Here is a 20,389-nt window from a genome sequence, read left to right on the forward strand (position 1 = left end):
TCCGAAATATGGCAACCAAACGGATGAACGTACTTGTCTATTCAGGTAAGATGCTGAACCGCTAAACATCGTCCATCGTTCTCATGTTATTAAGCTTACAGGTCCGTTCAGGTAATGGATGCACTCTAGAAGCTGTCCGACATTGCGTCTACAGTCTTCGGCGCCTTCTCTCACCCAACTATGCTGTCATATCTGTTGATGGAAATGCTATTATCAAGGAGCCCTGGACAGCTTCATGTGCTCTGCTTGTCTTTCCTGGAGGTGCAGACCTAGGCTACTGTCGCACTCTAAATGGAGAGGGCAACCGTAGGATTAGCCAGTACGTCGAGAGAGGCGGCTCGTACATGGGGTTTTGCGCTGGTGCCTACTACGGGAGCAAAAGATGCGAATTCGAAGAAGGCAACCAAAAACTCGAAGTCGTGGGGGACCGTGAACTTGCATTCTATCCAGGAACCTGTAGAGGACTTGCATTTCCTGGCTTTGTCTACCACAGCGAAGAGGGCGCTAGAGCCGTTGAGCTCAAAGCATCGAAGACTGGACTGACTAAAGGGTCTTTGCCAGATGTTTTCAGATCATACTACAACGGAGGTGGTGTCTTCGTTGATGCTCCAAAATTCCTAGAAAAAGGCGTCGAGGTCCTAGCGAGCTACACCCAGGAACTGAAGGTTGATCCGGGCGAAGGTACTGCGGCTGTAGTGTACTGTAAGGTCGGCGATGGAGCTGCCGTACTTACATCTCCTCATCCAGAGTAAGCTACGGAAGTGGCAAGCACATTCCTTATGCTTACTTCTTACAAGATTTGCTGCCGTCAACCTGGATCGCGATTCGGACATAGGTGGCTACGCTAAGATCGTGGAGGAGTTGGCTGAAGATGACAAACAAAGGACGGATTTCTTGAAAGCTTGTTTGCTGAAGCTTGGTCTGAAAGTCAGCCAGGAGACCACCTCGGTACCTTCCCTTTCCCGACTCCATTTGTCTTCAGTGCTTCCAAATGGGACTTCAGACATAATGGCTGGTTTGCAAGAGATTGTGTCTATCGTAGATGACGAAGAGTACATCAAAGATGAGAATGACACCTTCCATTTGGAGAAGCCCTCTGCATGGTCACTCGGCTCCCTAGCCAAGGCTCTGACTGGTGAAAAGAGTGAGAAGACTGACGATGGTGATGATGACGAGGATAGAATTATCGACTATAACACCGTCGTCAAGCGTCTAGTCGTGCACGAAAAGGAGCCTCCACCAAGCAAGGAGACCCCATACTTCAATCACGATGCCTTCTACGCAAACTTGAAACACTATGAAAGCAAGACCCAAGAAGCCAAGGATAGGTTTGGGAACAGTATATTATATGGGGAAGTGGTCACAAGCACCAACACCATGCTTGAGAAGTACAACAATCTCTCTGCTGCAATGAACGTAATTCGGAGCTAAAAAAAAACAGAAACACTGAGATACTTCGACGACTTCCAGCTGGCTTTACTGCGACCGCTACCGTCCAAGTGGCTGGACGAGGTCGTGGCTCCAACGTATGGGTCTCGCCTGCTGGGTCACTCATGTTCTCCACCGTCGTTCGCCATCCAGTCTCTTTGACTTCCCACGCCCCAGTCGTCTTTCTGCAATATCTTGCGGCATTGGCCATAGTGGAGGGCATCAAGGCGTATGATGTTGGCTACAAGGACATGCAGGTCAAATTGAAATGGCCTAATGACATCTGTGAGTGTTTGTCTTCATCTCTGGCCAGCATCTCATACTAATAGAACTAGATGCCATTGACCCCTTATCCAATAATCTTGTCAAGATAGGCGGGATCTTGGTCAATTCTCACTACGATTCCTCCGAGTTTCTCTCAGTCATAGGTATCGGCCTCAACACCACTAACGCCGCCCCCACCACCTCACTCAACGCTCTCAAGCCTCCCTCGCCCTTCACGCTCGAGAAGCTCCTTGCCCGTATCCTCACCACCTTCTCGGGGCTGTACAGCAAATTTGTTCAAACCGGCTTCGACAAGTCTTTTGAGCAAATGTACTACAAGCATTGGCTGCACACAGATCAGATCGTGACGCTTGAGGCCGAAGGAGGTGTCAGAGCTCGGATCAAGGGCATAACGAGGGACTGGGGGTTGCTACTTGCGGAAGAATTAGGCTGGGAGGATCGAGCTACCGGGAAGATATGGACGTTGCAGAGTGACAGCAATAGCTTTGACTTCTTCAAAGGGCTGGTAAAGCGTAAGGTTTAATGTTGGGGGCTGGAGATCCAGTAGAATACGTGTGAACCTGGTGAAGTTCTGCTTTATTCTCACCCGATACCTCCTTCGTGACTGCCCTGGAATCTAATGCTAAATACCCAGCCGGCTTCATTGTACTCAACGCGCAGCTTTTCTTCGGACAAGCCATCAGCAGGCAAGGTCTTCTTGAAACAGCTTTGTGGCTTGGAGGCTTTTTTTCGAAAAAGTAGGTTAGGACCACTTCGACTTCCTTGGCCCAATAACACTTCAATAAATCAATAATCGCCCCACCGACCCATCACATCGAACCAATCACGCTACCAGTCGCAGTGGTGCCGACACGTTCGGCAGGTCGCTTGACAAAGGTTGCATCAATGTCAAAGAAGAAGAAATCCTCAACGCGCTCAAGATCCAGGAACCAGTCGAGAGGCAAGATGAAGCTACGCAGTCATAGAAAGATCAAGAACGCAGGGCCCAATCTGGAGACAACCGCTGCCATGTATTTACTGGGTCTGAACCTTGTGGAGACCACGCTGACGAGAGTAGTACCACCGCCAATTCACTGACGCCACTTCTCAGGCTTCCGCAGGAAATGAAAAACCGCATCTATGGGCTCGTTCTTGGCGGCAACTTGCTGCACATCAAGCGAGACCTAATAAAATTCAAACGCGACGTCGTCCACTCAACCAAAGGAGATATCAAGGAGCGGCGCTTCACCCATCAGATCTGCTGCTCGCAAACTTCCGAGGAGGACGCTCAGCATCGCTTCGATGCCGAAGATGGCAGCAGCTTATACGTCAAGGGCATCGAACTGCGCCACTCGGGTTGCGGTCCTTCCAAGCGCAAGGGCAGCGCTTACACTCCCCTCAGGATGGACGTCAACCTGCTTCATGCCTGCCGCCAAATCTACAACGAAGCGCGGTTCATGCCCTACTCCACCAACACGTTCTCTTTCCACACGCCCCGCAATCTTCGAACCTTTATACACCTGCTCGTTCAATGCGGCGTGAACGTCAATACAGCGTTTCGCAGCCTGCACGTCGACATAGCTCACATCAATCACGATCTTCACGGATGGGGTCAAGCGTTCAACGCCGTCACGCAGCACATGACGCTACTCGAGAAAGTCTATATCAATGTGGATCAGCGACCCAACTGGTCTATTTGCGCCGACGCTGAGCAGAAGGAAGCAGCAATGAGGCCGGTGTTGGACTGCCTTGCGATTCTTGGGAAGACGCCGGCTAAGTCCACGATGATCGTTGTGAGCGACCGTCACCTTTCAAGAATGTCAGATGCAAATCTCGCGGGGGCTTCCACTGCTTGGATCTCGTGTCGCTGGACTGTGGAGGAGAAGAAAATGTGGGTCGAGGAGGTGAAACTGGCAATTCAAGACACGCAGTTCTTCGGTTGAAAGGGAGGGAGTGACAGCGAGGGACCCAGTTGAATGAGTTGTTGAATCAAATAGGTTCAAGATCGTTGATCTTGATTGCTGCTGTGTTACTATGGAGAGAGCATGGTACAGAGAAGAAGGTCACTAAGAAGAAGGTCACTAAGAAGAAGTATGAGGCATTCTATAGAAACGGAAGATTTCGTTCGCAACTATCAGACTTGGTTCAAGAATCTAAGAGCTTTCAAGCTCTTGACTAGCCGTAAAGTCCAATTGTTGAAGTATCGTACTAGAGCCACCTCGCGCGAAAATAAATTACCTAATATCCGCCTCTCGGTTTCCGTCTTCCATCTTCTACAGACAAGATCAATCTAGATAACAGGCTGCACCTTCCTCGCCGCAACGTCCTGCTACACTCGTCGACTTTACTACTATCGTCAGCGAAGTTCTCTGCGAGAACTTCTCTTCACCTACGACTTCCCTCATCGGCTTGACCCCTTCATAGACAACGCCGTGGTCATCCACACGACCGATCAGGATCGTTGCCCCACCACGATCGTACCTGTCTACATTGCCGCCCTCGACGCTGCACGTCTTCGATGAGCTCTAGCTTCCAAGACTTACGCCGTAGTGGTTAGGATGGAGCCGGACGACTCGGACACGTCTCTTGAGTGGAAACTCCCGGTGGACGCTGCTGAAATAAATCCGCTCACTCAAGAAATGTCAGTCAGGACTCTGGACTAGATGTATGAGTTGTGATCTTAGGCTGACATCCTCTATCATCAGCACTGCAAAGAACGCTAGTTCCTGCCTTCTTCGTTTACCGCAAGAACTTAAAAACCGAGTTTACGAACTGGTCTTGGGGGGTCAGCTCATTCACGTGCAAAGAAAACGAAAGGAGAATAAATTCTTTCACCGTCTTTGCCAAGCGAAGATTTCCGAGAAGGAAGCCTATGAAACATTCGCCGCGTCAAAGGGACTGTGGTTCTCGGAAGATATTAGAGATAGACACCACGCCTGTTACGATGTCAGCATGTTCCAGCACGACTGCTTTCGATGTCCAGGTCATTCTGACCCCCCAGCTGAACCTTATGCTGTGCTTAGCCTTGCTCTCCTACGCTGCTGCCGGCAGACTTACCGAGAGGCGCGTTCAATTACCTTCTCAGCCAACACCTGGTCATTCACATGTCCCTGGGACTTTCAATTTTTCTGCCTTTGCGGCATGGACGCACGAGTATCATTCATGAAAAGGCTTGCTATTCGCCGTTTGCATTTGGATCTTTCTATTTCCAGAAAGGCAGCGGAAAAAGGTTGGAACGTGGCGTTTGATGCAATTGCTAAGAATCTCAAATGTCTGCAACAAGTCTATATTGATATAGAACAATTGCCTTTTGCAATCGAATATCTCAAGGAGTGGCAATTCCAAGAGCCGGCAGAAAGCTCATTCTTGGGGAGGCTACGAAGACTGAGAGACTTAAGATTGAGGACCGTGACGGTGACGATCTCTGATTATCACATTTTGCACTCAGGTATGATGAACTTGACAGCCGAGGATGGGAGGGAGTACCGATGGACGATGGCGCAAAAGCAGAAGTGGGCGGGGCATATCAGAAGATGCTTGCTTCGTCAAGAAGAGCAAGAACCTGTGACTGAAAAGGGTGCTTGACCCCCGGGAGAGGTCAGGAGGCTTGTGCTTGACTTGTGCTTGGCTGGGAAAAGTGCTGTTCGAACGATGGTTATGTAGATGGTCTGACATTAAATCCCACAGTTGCTAGGGCTTATAGCACAGATCCGTTAGCTGAGAAGGAGGAGTTGCGGCTGGCTTGTACTATCGCTTTGTTCATCAAGACATATCAAGTTCCCGTGCTTATTTGCTCAAGTCTAAGGAGCGGACTACACAGATATGTCTGCGACTGCCATTCATATAGCCAACCAGATCCATCATCGTTTACAACCTCCTCGCCGGTTCAACAAGCATCATCGTAGGTCAGAGCAGGCTGATCACTGGCACGGTCTTCCTCCCCTTCATTCACAGCCTGCTCAACGACTGCATCCTCTTAATACATGGCCTTTTACCGCAACTTGAGAGACGACTTATTACTATCCGTGACCAAGCCTATCACCAGTCTCGCTCATACCCAGCACGGCGCTGACCCGTACTTCTACATTCTGGTGGTCGCCTGGGACCAGAGCAAACAGTAGGCCCATCTTTGACCCTGCCCACCTCCAGCGCCCAGATCATGTTCCCCTTCGTCCATCTCGCCCAAGTCCTTCCGTGCCGTCTCCGGGCGCATCTCTTCGAGGCACACGCTGGAATTCCCGCCTCCTTGCGCACTGTGCCGCCGGATCTACGACGGGGCAAGGCGCTTCTGCTACGCCGCCCACATCTTCTCTTTCGACGACTGGATCGTTTTCGGTCAAAGGTGTCACAAACAGCGAAGCCGGGTGTCACGTTTCCGTCTTCGTATCCGTAGCGGGGACCAATGGTGACGGTCCTTCGACCCGTGAAGCATTGTAGGACATTTTTCCGGCAAGCTGACAGGCTTGCAATGCATCCAGATCGACTTGGAACGGCTCCACTTCGCCACTTCTCGCAGGTACGACCAGGAAGCTGAGGAGTATTTTGCTTCGCAGAAATTACTCTGAAGGCCGCAGCGATCGTTCGTCTCGGATGCACGCTTCTACCACTTCAAAGATCCGGAAACCGCGCAGTGTCCCTGGCTGGGACGATGCTCGACCGCAGGGACTCAACAGGGTGGACCGTGACGCGGAAGCAGGAGTGTTCTTAATTTCTTCAGAATGCTCTACTTCAGGGAAGAGGCAAAGGAGTAGATATCGAAGGAGATACGGGCGGCGCAAGACAACTTGGGATCTGGTGGGACGGAATGGGGCGTGTTGAACACAGACCGTCTTGGCGTGCAGATGGAGGAAAATCCTCGTCAGAACAGCAGCATATCTGCTCTTGACATGGAAACATAATTTCCACAACCGAGGGGCCGCATCTTACATGGAATAGACGAGCAATGAGACTCTTCCCGTGGCTGACTCGGTTTCAGATAGGCGAACAAAGTCATTTCATTAGCATGCCTAGAGTCTATCCATCCTTGCAACCGATTCAATCACAGAAGCCAAAGGCGCGGATACCTTTTTCGAGCAGGCTGGACCGCACACACTGGCGAAGAGCTTCGGCCTGCGTCAAACGGGGAGGTACGATTTCTGCCATCGGTTATCTCAGTGGAGAGCAGGATGACGCTGATAGTAGAATCGACACGAATGTGCTCGTCGTTGCGACGGGATGTCACACCCGAGGGCATTGGGAACGGGCCGAAAGATCGCTTGGAGGAAGCTGTGGAGCTTTATCAGCAGAAGGGGATTCACCCGATTGTTGATAAAGTTTTTTTACTCTCGACCAGGCGAATGAGGCTTTGGGATGTGTAGCCGCAGGTGGTCGTTTTGGCAAGGGTGGGGTGGAAGTCGTCTGGGAGCTATACGGCACGTAAGTTGGTGACCTGATTTTCTCGGTACCACTGCGGTGACGCTTGTTATTCCAGCATCGATGAGAAAGGTGATGAATGCCATCGACGGAGGGATCAGGTTATCACAGCTTAGTGTCAAGTAGCAGGGTCACTTAACAAGGTCTACAGTATACTGAACAGCACTGTCACTGACACTATTCCTAGCTAGAAAGAAGATAACGTATCTTCAGAAGATTGAAAGATTCTCTTGCCACGACATTTAATGATTTCGTTAGAGCGGCGACAGAGCTATCGTACGATATATTCGATTCGCGGCAGTAGGGTGGGAGTACCTTTAGATTGTAACCCGTTGTCGGCACGATTATACTGTTCCAATCCAAACTGAAGTTCTTGCAGATGGGATTGCACACTTCAAGATGCTCAGGTTCCATACATAGTCTGATACCTCAAGCCTGTCCTTTCATCTCGACGTCGTTTGTTTCCTGATCTGCAGCTTCGGCGCCGGCCTCATGTATACGCTGTGCTATATTTCATTCTTGCTGTGTTTGCTGAGCCACAGTCCTACCTCGAGAGCAAGCTTGCCCGGTTGATCATACTGAACCAAATGCCCTGCTTCTTCAATGATGACCAGATGCTCCGCGTTCAGTGCCTTCTTCAACCTTTGAGCTGTTTCGACTGGTATCCAAGCATCCTCTAGCCCCCAAATAATCTTGGTTGGTGATAGACCTCCGACACGAGCATACTCGTTCTCAAGTACACCAGCGTCCCGGTAATGAGCCTGTACCATTTCTTGCAGGAACTTGTCGGATCCTTGCATTCCACCCGCAAGCCAAGGGGCGCTTAGCATATCCTCAATTTCCTTGGGCAATGACTTGCATGTCGCACTTTTCACATAGGCTCGCACAAGGCCCTCAACGAGGTTTGCCGGAATGGCCGTGAAGACACCCTCGTTCTCGGCGACGAGTTTGAAAAATGGCAACCCAAACGGACCAATCGCCACAACGTCAATGAGACACAAACTCGCAAATGTTATACTATGATCCAGAAGCAGGCGTAAGGAGACCAGGCCGCCGTTGTCATGGGACACCACGTGAGGTGGACTCGCCATGTCCCAGTGTTTGAACAGAGCAGCGGTCGCTTCGGCACGAAGGACGAGAGATGCATCTAGGTCGACTTTGTCATGATCCGCTGCATCCACCAAGCGGCGGTATGGGGGTGAAATGCCAAAACCTGGATGGTCATAAAGATAGATATTATAGTGAGTGGAAAGACTTGTCGCCAAATCCTGCCACACAGCGCTGCTCCATGGTGTGCCGTGTATAAAGACGAGAGCTGGTGAGGTAGTCTTGCCCAAGCGCGTCCATCGAATGTGATATTCGTGAGTCGTGGTTTTATGAATGAAAGTTTGGTCCAGGCTGTGTTGGTGCACCATGATTGCACATCGACGTGACAGCGTGATTGCCAGACCCACAGAAATTGTGGCATAGGGGACCTCGTGCTACCACCCCGCTTAGGTGGGGCAACGGAAGACCACGGAACCGCAAAACTTTAGCGGCTGCCTGCCTAATGTATAAATATGCTTGTGCTGGGCAGTCATGGCTGAACAATCACACTGTTCATCGGCTAAAGCGACACAGATCCCTTCCTACAACCTTCGTTCCCTCATCGCTGAGCGCCTGTGGCGTAGCCTGATCAAAGTTGCATTGCGGTCAAGATGACGATTCTCTGCAGCTTCTTACTGTACCTTCTCCATCCGCTGCGACCACGAGCACCAGTTTCGCAATTCATCGAGGTGTGTATCGACTATTTGAGTGTCAATACCCACTACGTCCTGCGAAAGCGAAGATAGCCGTTTGGAACGGTAAATGCCAAGACGACGCCGGCAAAGACTGCCTTGCATGATTGACCAATCACCAAATGCAAAGAATGACTTCCAGGGTTCAACCCCGCAACTAAGCCTTAAAAGCCGACACGTTTGCTCCGAGTCCAGATGAATCTTTCAGATGCATGGCGTTCCCCTAAGGTCGAGATCCCGCTCCATAGTACATCAGGTACTAGTACTACTATTATTACATTTGGATTAGAAATGAGATCCCAGAATATGTAAGCAGATTTCGCGTTCGCTGAATAATTCATTCAACGCTATTGAAGCTTCTTATAATCATAACCTGCAGCTCAACCGTCCCGGCCTGCCCCTCAATCTCCAGCAGCAGCCAACATGTCGGACACTCACAATATTGTCATTTTAGGAGGCTCATACGCAGGACTAGGCGTTGCCCATGGCCTCCTCAAAGCTCTCCCGGGCCTCAAGACACAAACAGGCAAATCCTACAAAGTCACCATGATCACCAATAGCACCCACTTCTGGTTTTCGGTCGGCGCCCCCCGTGCCATGTTCATGCCCTACCCTAAAGACATTATGGACTCCTTCATTCCCATCGAAAAGGGTTTCAAGCAATATTCCTCGGAGCTTTTCGACTTCGTACATGCAGAGATCACAGGCGTGGAAACGGACAAGAAGACGGTGCTCTACAAATTGAAGAACGAGAAAGAAGAGGTGGCACCTACTACCAACAACATCTCCTTCGACAGCCTTGTTATTGCAACAGGTTCAAAAAGTCCTAGCCCACTCTACAGCTACCAGGGTTCGCACGTACCTACGCTCGACGCCTACAAAGACATCCAATCCCGCCTCTCCTCCGTCAAAAGCATAATGATAGTTGGCGGTGGCACAGCCGGCACAGAGACAGCTGGAGAAATCGGCCACCTTCACGGCAAACAGACCTCATCCCCCAAAGACATTACCATTCTCTCCGGCCACGAACGTCTCCTCAAGGGCCTTCGGCCTTCCATCGGCCAGCGTGCGCAAGAGTTCCTCCAAGGGATGGGTGTCAAGGTCGAGCACAACCTTCAACTCACAGATAGCAACGATCTTGGCAATGGCACCACCAAAGTCATTCTGAGTGATGGCTCAACCCGCACCGTCGACATGCTTCTCGTCGCTACCGGCCGCAAGCCCGCCTCTTCATATCTTCCTTCCTCCCTGCTCGACGATCAAGGTCGGGTAGTGTGCGACGCCTACACGCGCGTTCCTTCGCTCAAGAATGTGTGGGTGACGGGTGATATGGCACAGAACTCTCCAGGTGGCATCATGTACATTAACTTCGCCGTACCTGTTACCGTTGGCAATATCGTCGCTGAACTTGGTGGGAAGGGTAAAGTAAAAGAATACAAGCCTCTGACAACGAAGGAGACGCAGTTTGTGCCGGTAGGACCAAATTATGGAGTCGGGGCGGCATTTGGATGGTGGATTCCTAGTGCGGTGGTGAGGATGGTGAAGGGAAAGACTATGTTCTTTCCGAACGCTATGAAGGTACGTATTTTCCCAGCCCGAACCCTCTTTTTGGAAAGGAACTTCGAGCCTGAAGACGTGTCTGGGGAGTATTACTTTGCAGAGACGTTTGAAGGCTCGGAACCCCTCTTAAGATGGCACTGCTGACTGCCAAATTCCTATGCAGACTGTCATGGGCACTGCCTAATGCAGCTGGCACAAATTTTCAAGCTCGTATATCTCCCTTGCTGTTGTTGCATTGTTGTCAATGGAAACGGGTCTATCGCGATTGCGTGAAAGTGTTGCGGCCTTCGATCTTCTAGCCATTTGGAGCCTGTCTTTGCGCGCTGTTTGCCTATACCCTGTTTCGTACGATAGTCATTCAATCCAAGCATTCTTCAATTCTATCAGTTTTCCGAAAAAACCCTTTCTATACGCCCAGCTAGTCAACTTCACGTCGACGTCCTGCCAACAGTAGCGACACCAATCTCTCCTTTAGTCCCTCGGTTAAAGTGTCAGAACGCTAGGAAAGTCAATCTGGTGGCTTGGCATTCCAGGTGACGACATTGAAATAGGAGGGTGACGAAATTTCGGCCTCTTGAATCACTCACTGAGACTACGTCCAGAAGCCTTCATTTGCTATATTTCTCCCAAATCCGTTGAGTCATTTTCTGCCATCGGCAAAGCAGTCTTGATAATAATCATCTCCAGCATGGCATTCCTCCCAACCACTCCAGGTCTATCCTTCTACTCTATCCCCCTCGCCTGGATCCTCTCCCTGGTCCCCCACGTCTTTGCAGTCAAAACCTACGAAGCAGCCAGTTCGAGAAAATTCGATAACACGCAACCGCGCAGCCTTACTAACACTGTTGCCTCTGATCAATCGCTGTCGAAGGCAACGAAGGACGTATGCCCGAATTTCCACAATGTCTCCCCCCTTTCCATTCAATCAGCGAGTGCTCGAGGGAGCAAGATGAGCATGAGCACGTTGTAAATCCGGATGGTACAAAAAAACAACGCTAACTCCACCCCCCCTCCCCCAGACCATCATCCGCGCCGAAGGAGCCCAGCAGAACGGGTTCGAGAACCTCGGCATCTTCGCCGCTGGCGTCGTCGCGGGCAACGCCGCCGGCTTGGACGCGGGTTACCTGAATGCGCTGAGTATGGCGTATATCGCCAGCAGGGTCGTGTACAATCTTGTGTACATCAATAATACGACCCTGGCGGTGGCGAATGTCAGGTCCGTTGTCTATGTCGGCAGCTCGGCGTTGATATTCACAATGTATGTGAGCGCGGGGTTGAAGATGCGGGAGGTGGCGGGGGGTTAGGGGATGATTGGAGGAGTGTTTGCGGGAGAAGGGTAGGTAGATGTGGGGTTGTGCTGGGTGCGTGTATGAATACCTGCCACGTCGGCCGGATAGGGTACTGGAAATCGCCCTGTGTTCGACACCAATTCTATCCCTGCGCTCCGGAGATTCTATCTATCCGACGTGAGAGGGGTTGTTTTCCCTGGCTTTAATGTGGTACTCATAGAAATCGATCTGCCTTGAATGGATCACTTACGTTTGCCACATAAGTGAAATACCGTCCTGCAATAATGTGCAGTGGAAACGCCGACATCCACAAAGCTTCGCCAGGACCCAGCAATACCTTAGCGCCGTAAAGCTCGATTATCCGTTGTAGAAGAGAAAACTAGCCCGGCGAACCACCGATATCGTCGTCCTCTTTCTACGATCTTGAATGGAGGACTGGTTCTCCGTGCTCAGAGGATCTTGGCCTTGCTTTTCCCAACCACGACTGCCTTTTCTGGTCCTTGCGTCGACCTCCTCTACATTGATGGTTTTGTGTGGAAAACAAACCCAAGTACCGCCATCACGCATCCCCAACATGCATTGCACTATACGTAAAAGGCCATCCCCCCCGCCTCCGTGATCTTCTCGCCTCCGGATCCAACTCCAGCCTTCGCCAACGACGCTTCCAACCGAGCAACCCTGCCCTTCTCCGTCCTCAGCTCGCGTTCCAGCTCGGCGGCCTTCCCTTTGGCCTTTTTCAGCTCGCTGTGCTGGCTCTTCAGCTGCTGTTCCGCATCCTTCCTCGCTTTCATATGGTACGCCAAGTCTGGCCTGGCCTTCCTCAACTCGCGAGCGTCTCGCTCTGCGGCCTGCAGCTGACCGTGTTGGCTACTCCATCTTCGGTCCGCTGACTCTTTTGCACGCGAGTGCTCTGCGACTTGTCGCTCTGCGGTGGCCAGGTCTGCTGTTAATTCGGTATTGCGCCTTGTTAGCTCGAGGATCTTGGGGTCTCGGACCGGAGATTCGGTGTTGTTGACTGGCTGATGCCCGTTTGTTACCGCTGATGATTTGGGTCCTGTAGAGGATTCGGGCTCCGATTTATTGGCTCCTGGACTATCAGCACGGCGAATCGAAGAGATAAGAAGCCTTCAGGCACTCACCGGTCTGGCTACCTGAGCCGTCAGTTTCCGCCAACCTGACGGTCCTCTTCTTCTTCGACTGTTGACTTTGGCTCTCGCTAGGATCGGCTTTGGTGTCACTCTCTGCAGAGATCCCGCGCTTCTTTGACAATGTTTCTGGAACAACCCTCATTGCTTCCTCAAACTCGTCGTCCGTCACAGCTTTGGCCTGTAAATAAGCCCGGTCAGGTACCTCCCAAAACATTCGCAGGCAAGGACGTACCTCTTCCGTCTTTGCCGTAATTTCCGCCTCATTGACGAAGTCGTAGACTTCTCTGATCAAAAGGCGCCACAAACGTCTCATTAGCTCAATAGTCAAAGACTTCCCCGGATTGGCGGCTTTGACTTTCTTCGCAAGTTCCAAGAAGAAGACGTGGTAAAGCGGCATGAGCTGGACTTCTGGAAGGATATACTCCCAATCATGGTTACCCAGAAGCACGACTCCCTTGTCTTTCTGCTCCTCGTTACTGAGTTGGCGAGGAAAGGACCAGAACTCTGCAGAGCTCTGGCGCGCCCTCTTGGCCTTGAAGGCCTCGGCATCGAGTCGTTTCTGCCAGTAAACCTCATACTTTGGAGAATGCGCCTGCTGAGCATAAGTATCCTATCAGGAGTGATCGAACGGCCTAGAGTTGTTCGATTACCTGGCCAATCAGACGGCGCTTCTCGGGGTGGTCCGTTGGGTACAGCCTCCATATCTCGTCGATCCAGAAGAACTCCACCACGCTGCGGGTGATTGACTGACCGAGTTGTTCATTGTTCTTGTAGAACTGGGTCGTGAAACGAATGATGGTGTGTTTTCGCCCTTCCAGATGCTCCTTTGTGCATCTCAGAGGTCGGATGCGGGGGTCGAGTTGGTGGACGAATGATTGGTAGCCGGCCGTATCGTACATCGGTACATCCGACATGATGACGGCGATTGGATACAACCGACTCGCACAGTTCACCTGAGTGGGCAAGGAATGGCAAGACTTGGTATCAGTGATGTCGCGGAGAAGCTGGAAAGGTAGCGGCGAAGAGGACGCGGAATTTTCTTCAACACTCTCTTCGCGTAAACAGCCGCGCCATCGCGCTTCATCCAGCTGCAGTAGAACCATGCAATAGGAACAAAGTCTGTTCGGATTATGCTTTGACCCTACAAGGGCACTCGGATGGATTCGTATATTGCATGTTTGTGATGATGTCTTCTGTTCGCTATGTAGCAAGCCTCCCTTTCTTACAGGAACATCCAATCGTACAATAATATTAAGCTAATAGCTATCAACAACAGCGCCATACCCTCCGATTCCGCCACCTAGCACGAACTTTGGATCCCTTTCGATACTACACATGGCACATGGACTAGGTAGCCAAATCGTCTGCTAGTCTGAAGCTCCCCATCATCCATCCCCCCAGCCCTCCAATGCCTCCGCCAGTTTCGCATCCCGCAGCACCAACGACTTCCGCCAGCTCGCCGCTCCCGGCCACCTCCTCCCGCAGCATGCGATGCAGCGTGTCCCTCTCGTCCCCGTACCTGGCGGCTCTGGCTTCGGCCGCGCTGCTCAGGTTCACGTTTTCCTCGGCGTCGGCGCCGCTCGGGTCTCCCTCAGCTTTGATGTCGCCCGGGTGTTTCTCCTTCAGCTTCCGTCCCGCCCTGGCCCATCGACGCCGCGCTCCCATTCTGCGCCTTCCGGGCTCGAGACCGCCGTTCCGCCAACCGCGCCGTGCTCTTCGGCCGGCCCCTCCACCGCGCCGTACTTTCCCCTCCACGCCTTCAGCTCCTGCGCCGTACCGTTTTCCGAGCGGGCCCTTTTTGGGCCGTTGACGAGGGTGGTCCCCGTGGGCCTTTTGGTGCGCTTGGCTTCCTTTTGCGCAGTTCTTGGCATGTGCTTTTTTCCAGTCTTTGGAGGTCGGCTGTCAGGGCTCGGTTCTCGGTTGTGAGGGGCCGGTTGGCGGTGCTGAGAGTGGCGTCGGCGCTGCGGTCGTCGTCCCGCTGGCGTTTGGCAGCGTTTCTGGGTTTGGAGGTATTCGGCGGCTTTGCGCTCGGCGGCGGCGGCGGCGGCGTTGGATGGGGCGGTGATGAATGGTGTCGGGTGGGTTGCTGGCCGGGGTTGTGGGTTTGAGTTGTGTTGGCTGGGAGGGAAATTGTGCGGGCGGTGGAGGGAAAGGGCGAGGTGGTGGCGTTGGGGCCCCAGATGTGAGTGTTCGGCAACCGTCCCGTGGCCGGCTTTGAGGCTGTGGCTTTGTGGGGTTGGGGGGATTCGGGCGTGTTGTATTGTCAGATGGAGTAGCTGTTTGATAGATCGTCGGAAGGCTGGTGAGAAAGGTTCCCTTTTTCGATCGTCCAGCCCCCAACCTCGAATCCCATCCCAGGCCATTTTTGCGTCTGTCAGATGGACTCTTCAAAATGTCGCGAACCGCTCCTTCCGTCCCGACGACAACCTTGGAAAATCCGTATGTCAGTCAGTCATGGCCTCGAACGCCTACCATGTTCGGCGGTGCGTTATTCCACTTCTCCGAACATCCGCTCGCTTTCGCATTCCTGAACGAGCATCGGGCTTTTGAGCCGTATGGTGAGGTTTGGGGGGGGGGTACGACTTCACACACCTGATGCTCGTGGTCCCTGTTTACATTTCCACGTGAGGTGGCTACTTGAGTCATCGTCGGTGGAGCGTCGAGGGCGATCGAGGGTGGTGGTGCGTTTTGTTCGCGCTGTTGAGACGGTTCGCACACACGCGTTTGGAAACCCACCCCCCCCTACCGCCGCGCCCGTGGGGACGTTCGACATTGTCAATTTCTCACAAGACTCCTTGAGCGAGCGGGATGGGTTGTGGTACGCGGAGACGGGGTGTGGCACCTCGGACGCTGCTCGGTCGGTATAGTGCGTGAGGGCTGCGGTCACTTCGTTGGTCATGTTGGTCAGTGGTTGTTGGTGCGGGATCAGGGGTGTTAGTGTTTGGAGGGTGCGGTGATTGTTTAACGCTGCTGGGTCCGTGGCGGATGATGGTGGTTGTTGTGGGGAGGTCGATTTGGGTCGTTGAGACGATGGGTGTCTGCGGGGTTGTGTGTCGTGGGTCAGACGCTTGGGGTCGAGGGAGGTCTACTGCTGAGCTGGGGTAGGAGGGCAGGGAGCATGGATGGACATGATTTGGGACGAGTGAACCGACGACGGAATCGATGCGGGGTCGGGAATTATATGGGATTGAAGCAATGGGGGATAGATTACACAGTCTTGGGGATTCCGCGCCGGTGTCCCTGCGAAGCCGCAAAAAAAATTGCTAGGATAATCATACAAGACAGAAGATATTCTATTTCACATTCTTCGGCCGCCTTCTGACCCTGATGCCGATGCACCGCCGCAGCTTCTATGGCACAGGATCAAGCGTACGCGCTAACGGCACTTCCGATCTGCCCCAGCGCCCCACCCGTAGCGTCGTCAACGCTTTCTTTGTCCGCCTGGTCCATTGTGATGTTCTGCAGAGCGAGGGAGTAGTTCTAGACGGTCTGGGTTAGCCCATGGAGCGATTTGGCGAGTCATGGAGGCGGGGAGACGTGCATTGTAGTTGTCTTCGAGGAAGGTCAGATTTCCATACACCATGGTCTTTTGGTCGAACATGGCGAGCATCTCCTCTTTGGAGATCAAGTCGTTCATGAGTTTGGTCAAGGCGTTGGAGAACTGGTAACACGCGGAGAGGATGTGTGAGTGCGTCAGGCTATGCGTCAGGGTATGGTGATACTCACACTGGCGAAGGAGCTGGTCACGCTACTTTCATCGCCGCCGTCCCCTGTGGGCGTCACTTGTCCGGCATTGGTGACGAGGTCCGAAAGAGCTGAGTTGATCCCTGCAAGGTCTTGAGTGGCTTTCTAAGCGACCGTGGTCAGTCCTCCGTCCGTGTGAAGTTGGACAGTACGTCTCACGGGAGCATAGTCCAGTCCGTTCAGAGCGGTGAGATCATTGACGTCGGTGTCGGCGTTGGTAGCCTGCTCCTCGAGATTCTCATTGCTGGCGACGATCTGGGCGAGGTTGACGGCGGCCGAGGCGAAGGCAAGCCAGAAGCAGAGGCTGAGGATGATAGATGTTTTGGAGAACATGGTGTCTATGGTGTAGATATCGAGAGGTGACGATTGCGAGTGGAGCAGGGACACTTGGCTGGCAAAGCGAGCAGGTTTGGTAAAGACTGATGAATGATCGTTTGAGAAGAAGATGGTTGCAAGAAGTATGGGGTAGCAGGCTTTCTTTATAGTCTCTTTATGTTGGAGCACGGCGAGCTTAAGAAATGGCAGGACCAGACATCACTGACAGAAATTTACTGGGCGCAGTGTAATCGGTCCTGTCCCTTTCGGTATCCATTCCCTCGACGCGATATCGTCCTCGTCCATTTCAGTATTCATATCATTTGGCTTTGGTAGTCGCGCATATTGGATTTCCAACGAGTTTAGCCAGTCGTCGAAGAGGGTGAGATGACGCAGCGCGAATCACATGATAGATGCAAGTTGTAACCTACCGGATTCAGTCGCCTGCAGCGTTAGGAAGTCCACATCGGTCCACGACCTGGTCCTCCCACCTGTGAAGCTGTCAAACCCAGCGCCGATCCTTTTTTTTTCCCAGACAAAAGAGAAGCTCATCAGATGATAGATTTCGCTGCACAAATAAGGGGTCAAAGCGAAAAGAGATGCGAGGTGCAAATCTGATGCAAAAGTGTCACACATGATGCAGAGAATGATTGGCATCAAGTGATAGAGAGTGAAGAGATGGGGGGCGCGTAACTGCGGGCTCAATTTGCAAAGAGATACAAGTAGTATGTATGTTGTACCTAAGGCTTCATGCACTCCTCTCGGCCCGCGACTTAGTATCCTATGTACCCGGAGCTAGCACGCCGCCCCTTTTCCCTAAAGCGGACCCCGGAATCTCTGGAAAGGGTTAGGGTAACTGCAAGTGCCGCTTTCGGCAGCCCTGCTCCAGAGAGGGCTAGTCACTAATTTGGGGAAGTTAGCTGAGGGGCTTCCATCAGGTTTGTTTGACAGAAGAGCGTTATCTGTTTTCTAGGGTCAGCTTTGTGCCTGCATATAATGACTCCCGAGGGGAGTGGTGCAAAGCACTCTACCTTACCTTAGGTAGCCCCCAATGCAAAGCTAGCTCCGGGTACCTGAGCTGGTTTCCGCTGGCGCCTGTATCTATATCCTCCGAACCCTCTCAAACCGGCCTCAACGTCTGCAAGCAGGAAAGATACTGGACTCAAGTAAGGTATGGATATGAGTACGACTGTTTGTGCTTCATTCTGGCTAAGGTTTGATTACCCTAACTCTAATTCCTTAAACCCCCGCAGTCCCCTTTTCTCCATATCTTGGCTTTACGCATGCATTATCGACCTTGACATTCTAATATTATTCATTCAATCATTCGTCCGTAAAGAAATGAGCGACCCAAAAGAGAAGGGGAAAAAATTTATAAATCAAATCGAGAATTGCAGACAGGCGATGGGGAAATCGAAGGAAAACATCTTGCAATATCGATATGTGGCGGGGCAGGTAAGGCGGCGATATTTGTATTGAATTATGGAAGCTGTGGAAGAGAACGGAAGCCACCGAGAGGCGTACCTAAGCAAGGCACACGACTTTCAGGCTTGCTCCCCTTACTGACATACATTGTGATATCCTCCGCAGAGGCGAGGAGGAAGCCGTGGTCAACAAACCCTAGCACGTTACCATCACCGTCGCTATCTTCCGAGGACGGAGTGCTGTAAGCGCGTCCGTGGTGATGTTGGGCGATAGATGCTACGCCACCTTAGCTCGGAAAAGAAGGGGGATGCATGTGATGAAGCGGTGTTTCAAGTAACGACTTCACGTACATGTGACCATGGATCTTGCTCCTGTCCACACTGGCAGACTTCGTCGGCTTGGTCTCTTCAAACATCTCCACCAACCAATGCCTCCGTTGCGCCGATTTACCCTAAGCAAGCGACTCCTTTCACTGAAAACTCTCATAGACTGGCTTTCTGCCAGGCTTCTTTCGTCTAGCGACACTTTCCTCTTCTTCACGCACCCCTGGATTGACAGCATAAATAAGAGTTAGTGGAACATCTACGAAGATATGCTCCAGGTCGTAATCATCGCAGGCTTTACTATCATTATGGCACGGGGTACATTTTGAGTATGGTGTGGGGGTGAAGCTGGTCCCAGTGCTATCGAGCAGATACCAGGTTATGGCATGCCACAGGACCATACTCCATAACAATCGGCTGAGTATACTAGCTTAAATCTGATCTATGACGGTTCCCCGCCTCTTCATCTATCCTGCTGCCCCTACACTTCCTTCCGAATCTCCCTCCTTCCCTACGTCTCGCCCGCGATTATTCCCATTCTTGCTATAACCGTGGGACTCCCTTTACTCCACACGCCCAGCAACCCTCAGGATCCTCCTCTCTCGTTGGAAAAAGGCCATTTCGTGTTTGAAGCCATAATGCTTGTGTTCACAAAGGAGGTCCGCCACCTTACCGCTTGCCAGATCTATCATACGGTGGACGGAGCACCCAGCCGTGCAGTTTCGCTTGACTGCATTGGTGGAACGCGACAAGGATATCTTGTTTGGGAGGCTTCGTGAACTTTTCTTGCTCACTCTCTGAAGGCCCGTTCGTTGCTTGTTGTCTTCCTCCGCGTTTGCGCTGCCGTCCTCTCCCTTCCATACCCCGATACTGATCCTCTTTTCATCTTCACCGATACTATCTGCATAAGCATCCTAGCCTGTGTAGATTGCGATATCTAGAGGCTGCGTGGTGGCCTCGACGGTATCAGTTGGGTGAGTCTCCCCTTGGTGCCTCAAGAGGCGTGGCTTGGGTGGGATGGCTTTGCATGTTCGTCACTCAGAAGCCGTGCGTCCTGTAGACTCGAAGGGCTTCTCACCGATACCAAATGGTGGAGAGCGGTATATATGTACATTTATTGAGCCATCAAAAATTGAGAAAGCAGAGGCCAAGGCGTGTTTGCAGTAGAAGTACTGCTACATAACGAGTGTTTACAAGAGGAAGGTGGTAGAAACGGAGAAAAAGGAGAGAACGATTGGGGTATGAATGCTTGGAAGTGTCAATGATTCATTTACTGGACTCTGCAAGTGAATTGAGTCGCAGTGTTGAAGGAAGGTGAATTGTTAGCGAAGGTGATTCTTTGCAGTTATTCGTGCAAAGAAGACTACACCAAGAGCAAATCATGGCGGAGAGGCACATGTGAAGCTTAAAAGGAGACCGTGTTTAATAGTCTTCATTAGCGAGACGAAAGATTCACACAAGCATGATCAAGGCTTCTTCATCCACCCGCTTTTTCCATTCGCGCTTTGAATCTTCATTCACGCCTTGTCTTTCCCCCAAGCGAATCTCGGATATGCTTCTTCCTCTCCGCACATCTAAATCTCAGTTCAAGTATGCACTGATCGGGATCCATATGCTCATGCTTCGTTCGCTATCACGCATCCGATCGTCATTGGTTGGATCACGAGGACGGAGTGGGAGGCCAGAGGATGGAGGGCGGCTTG

The 20,389-nt window shown here is 51.9% G+C and overlaps 8 protein-coding genes across 8 annotated transcripts; 4 read left to right on the forward strand and 4 right to left on the reverse strand.

The window, feature by feature from the left end:
• Positions 1-8: 8 nt before the first annotated feature.
• HO133_001827 (uncharacterized protein) lies at positions 9-2,236 on the forward strand (the record flags this gene model as incomplete). The annotated part of the gene is made up of 5 exons (XM_037292755.1): positions 9-45; positions 112-748; positions 798-1,388; positions 1,442-1,713; positions 1,764-2,236. 5 exons carry the CDS (start codon positions 9-11, stop codon positions 2,234-2,236), a joined length of 2,010 nt encoding a protein of 669 aa, XP_037151294.1.
• Positions 2,237-2,598: 362 nt separating this feature from the next.
• Positions 2,599-3,635, forward strand: HO133_001828 (uncharacterized protein; the record flags this gene model as incomplete). The annotated part of the gene is made up of 2 exons (XM_037292756.1): positions 2,599-2,723; positions 2,804-3,635. 2 exons carry the CDS (start codon positions 2,599-2,601, stop codon positions 3,633-3,635), a joined length of 957 nt encoding a protein of 318 aa, XP_037151295.1.
• A 3,975-nt stretch (positions 3,636-7,610) lies between these two features.
• Positions 7,611-8,519, reverse strand: HO133_001829 (uncharacterized protein; the record flags this gene model as incomplete). The annotated part of the gene is made up of 1 exon (XM_037292757.1): positions 7,611-8,519. The coding sequence occupies one exon, from the start codon at positions 8,517-8,519 to the stop codon at positions 7,611-7,613; it is 909 nt and encodes a 302-aa protein (XP_037151296.1).
• A 786-nt stretch (positions 8,520-9,305) lies between these two features.
• Positions 9,306-10,626, forward strand: HO133_001830 (uncharacterized protein; the record flags this gene model as incomplete). Its single annotated transcript, XM_037292758.1, has 2 exons — positions 9,306-10,460; positions 10,606-10,626. The coding sequence occupies 2 exons, from the start codon at positions 9,306-9,308 to the stop codon at positions 10,624-10,626; spliced, it is 1,176 nt and encodes a 391-aa protein (XP_037151297.1).
• A 504-nt stretch (positions 10,627-11,130) lies between these two features.
• HO133_001831 (uncharacterized protein) lies at positions 11,131-11,746 on the forward strand (the record flags this gene model as incomplete). Its single annotated transcript, XM_037292759.1, has 2 exons — positions 11,131-11,325; positions 11,462-11,746. The coding sequence occupies 2 exons, from the start codon at positions 11,131-11,133 to the stop codon at positions 11,744-11,746; spliced, it is 480 nt and encodes a 159-aa protein (XP_037151298.1).
• A 569-nt stretch (positions 11,747-12,315) lies between these two features.
• HO133_001832 (uncharacterized protein) lies at positions 12,316-13,793 on the reverse strand (the record flags this gene model as incomplete). Its single annotated transcript, XM_037292760.1, has 4 exons — positions 12,316-12,818; positions 12,871-13,057; positions 13,112-13,489; positions 13,530-13,793. 4 exons carry the CDS (start codon positions 13,791-13,793, stop codon positions 12,316-12,318), a joined length of 1,332 nt encoding a protein of 443 aa, XP_037151299.1.
• Positions 13,794-14,226: 433 nt separating this feature from the next.
• Positions 14,227-15,242, reverse strand: HO133_001833 (uncharacterized protein; the record flags this gene model as incomplete). The annotated part of the gene is given in 2 exon segments (XM_037292761.1): positions 14,227-14,645; positions 14,657-15,242. 2 exon segments carry the CDS (start codon positions 15,240-15,242, stop codon positions 14,227-14,229), a joined length of 1,005 nt encoding a protein of 334 aa, XP_037151300.1.
• Positions 15,243-16,242: 1,000 nt separating this feature from the next.
• HO133_001834 (uncharacterized protein) lies at positions 16,243-16,956 on the reverse strand (the record flags this gene model as incomplete). Its single annotated transcript, XM_037292762.1, has 4 exons — positions 16,243-16,359; positions 16,421-16,540; positions 16,606-16,728; positions 16,783-16,956. 4 exons carry the CDS (start codon positions 16,954-16,956, stop codon positions 16,243-16,245), a joined length of 534 nt encoding a protein of 177 aa, XP_037151301.1.
• Positions 16,957-20,389: the final 3,433 nt, after the last annotated feature.

The sequence above is a fragment of the Letharia lupina genome, assembly GCF_014066315.1.
Source record: "Letharia lupina isolate WasteWater1 chromosome Unknown contig_13, whole genome shotgun sequence".
Lineage (NCBI taxonomy): Eukaryota > Fungi > Ascomycota > Lecanoromycetes > Lecanorales > Parmeliaceae > Letharia > Letharia lupina.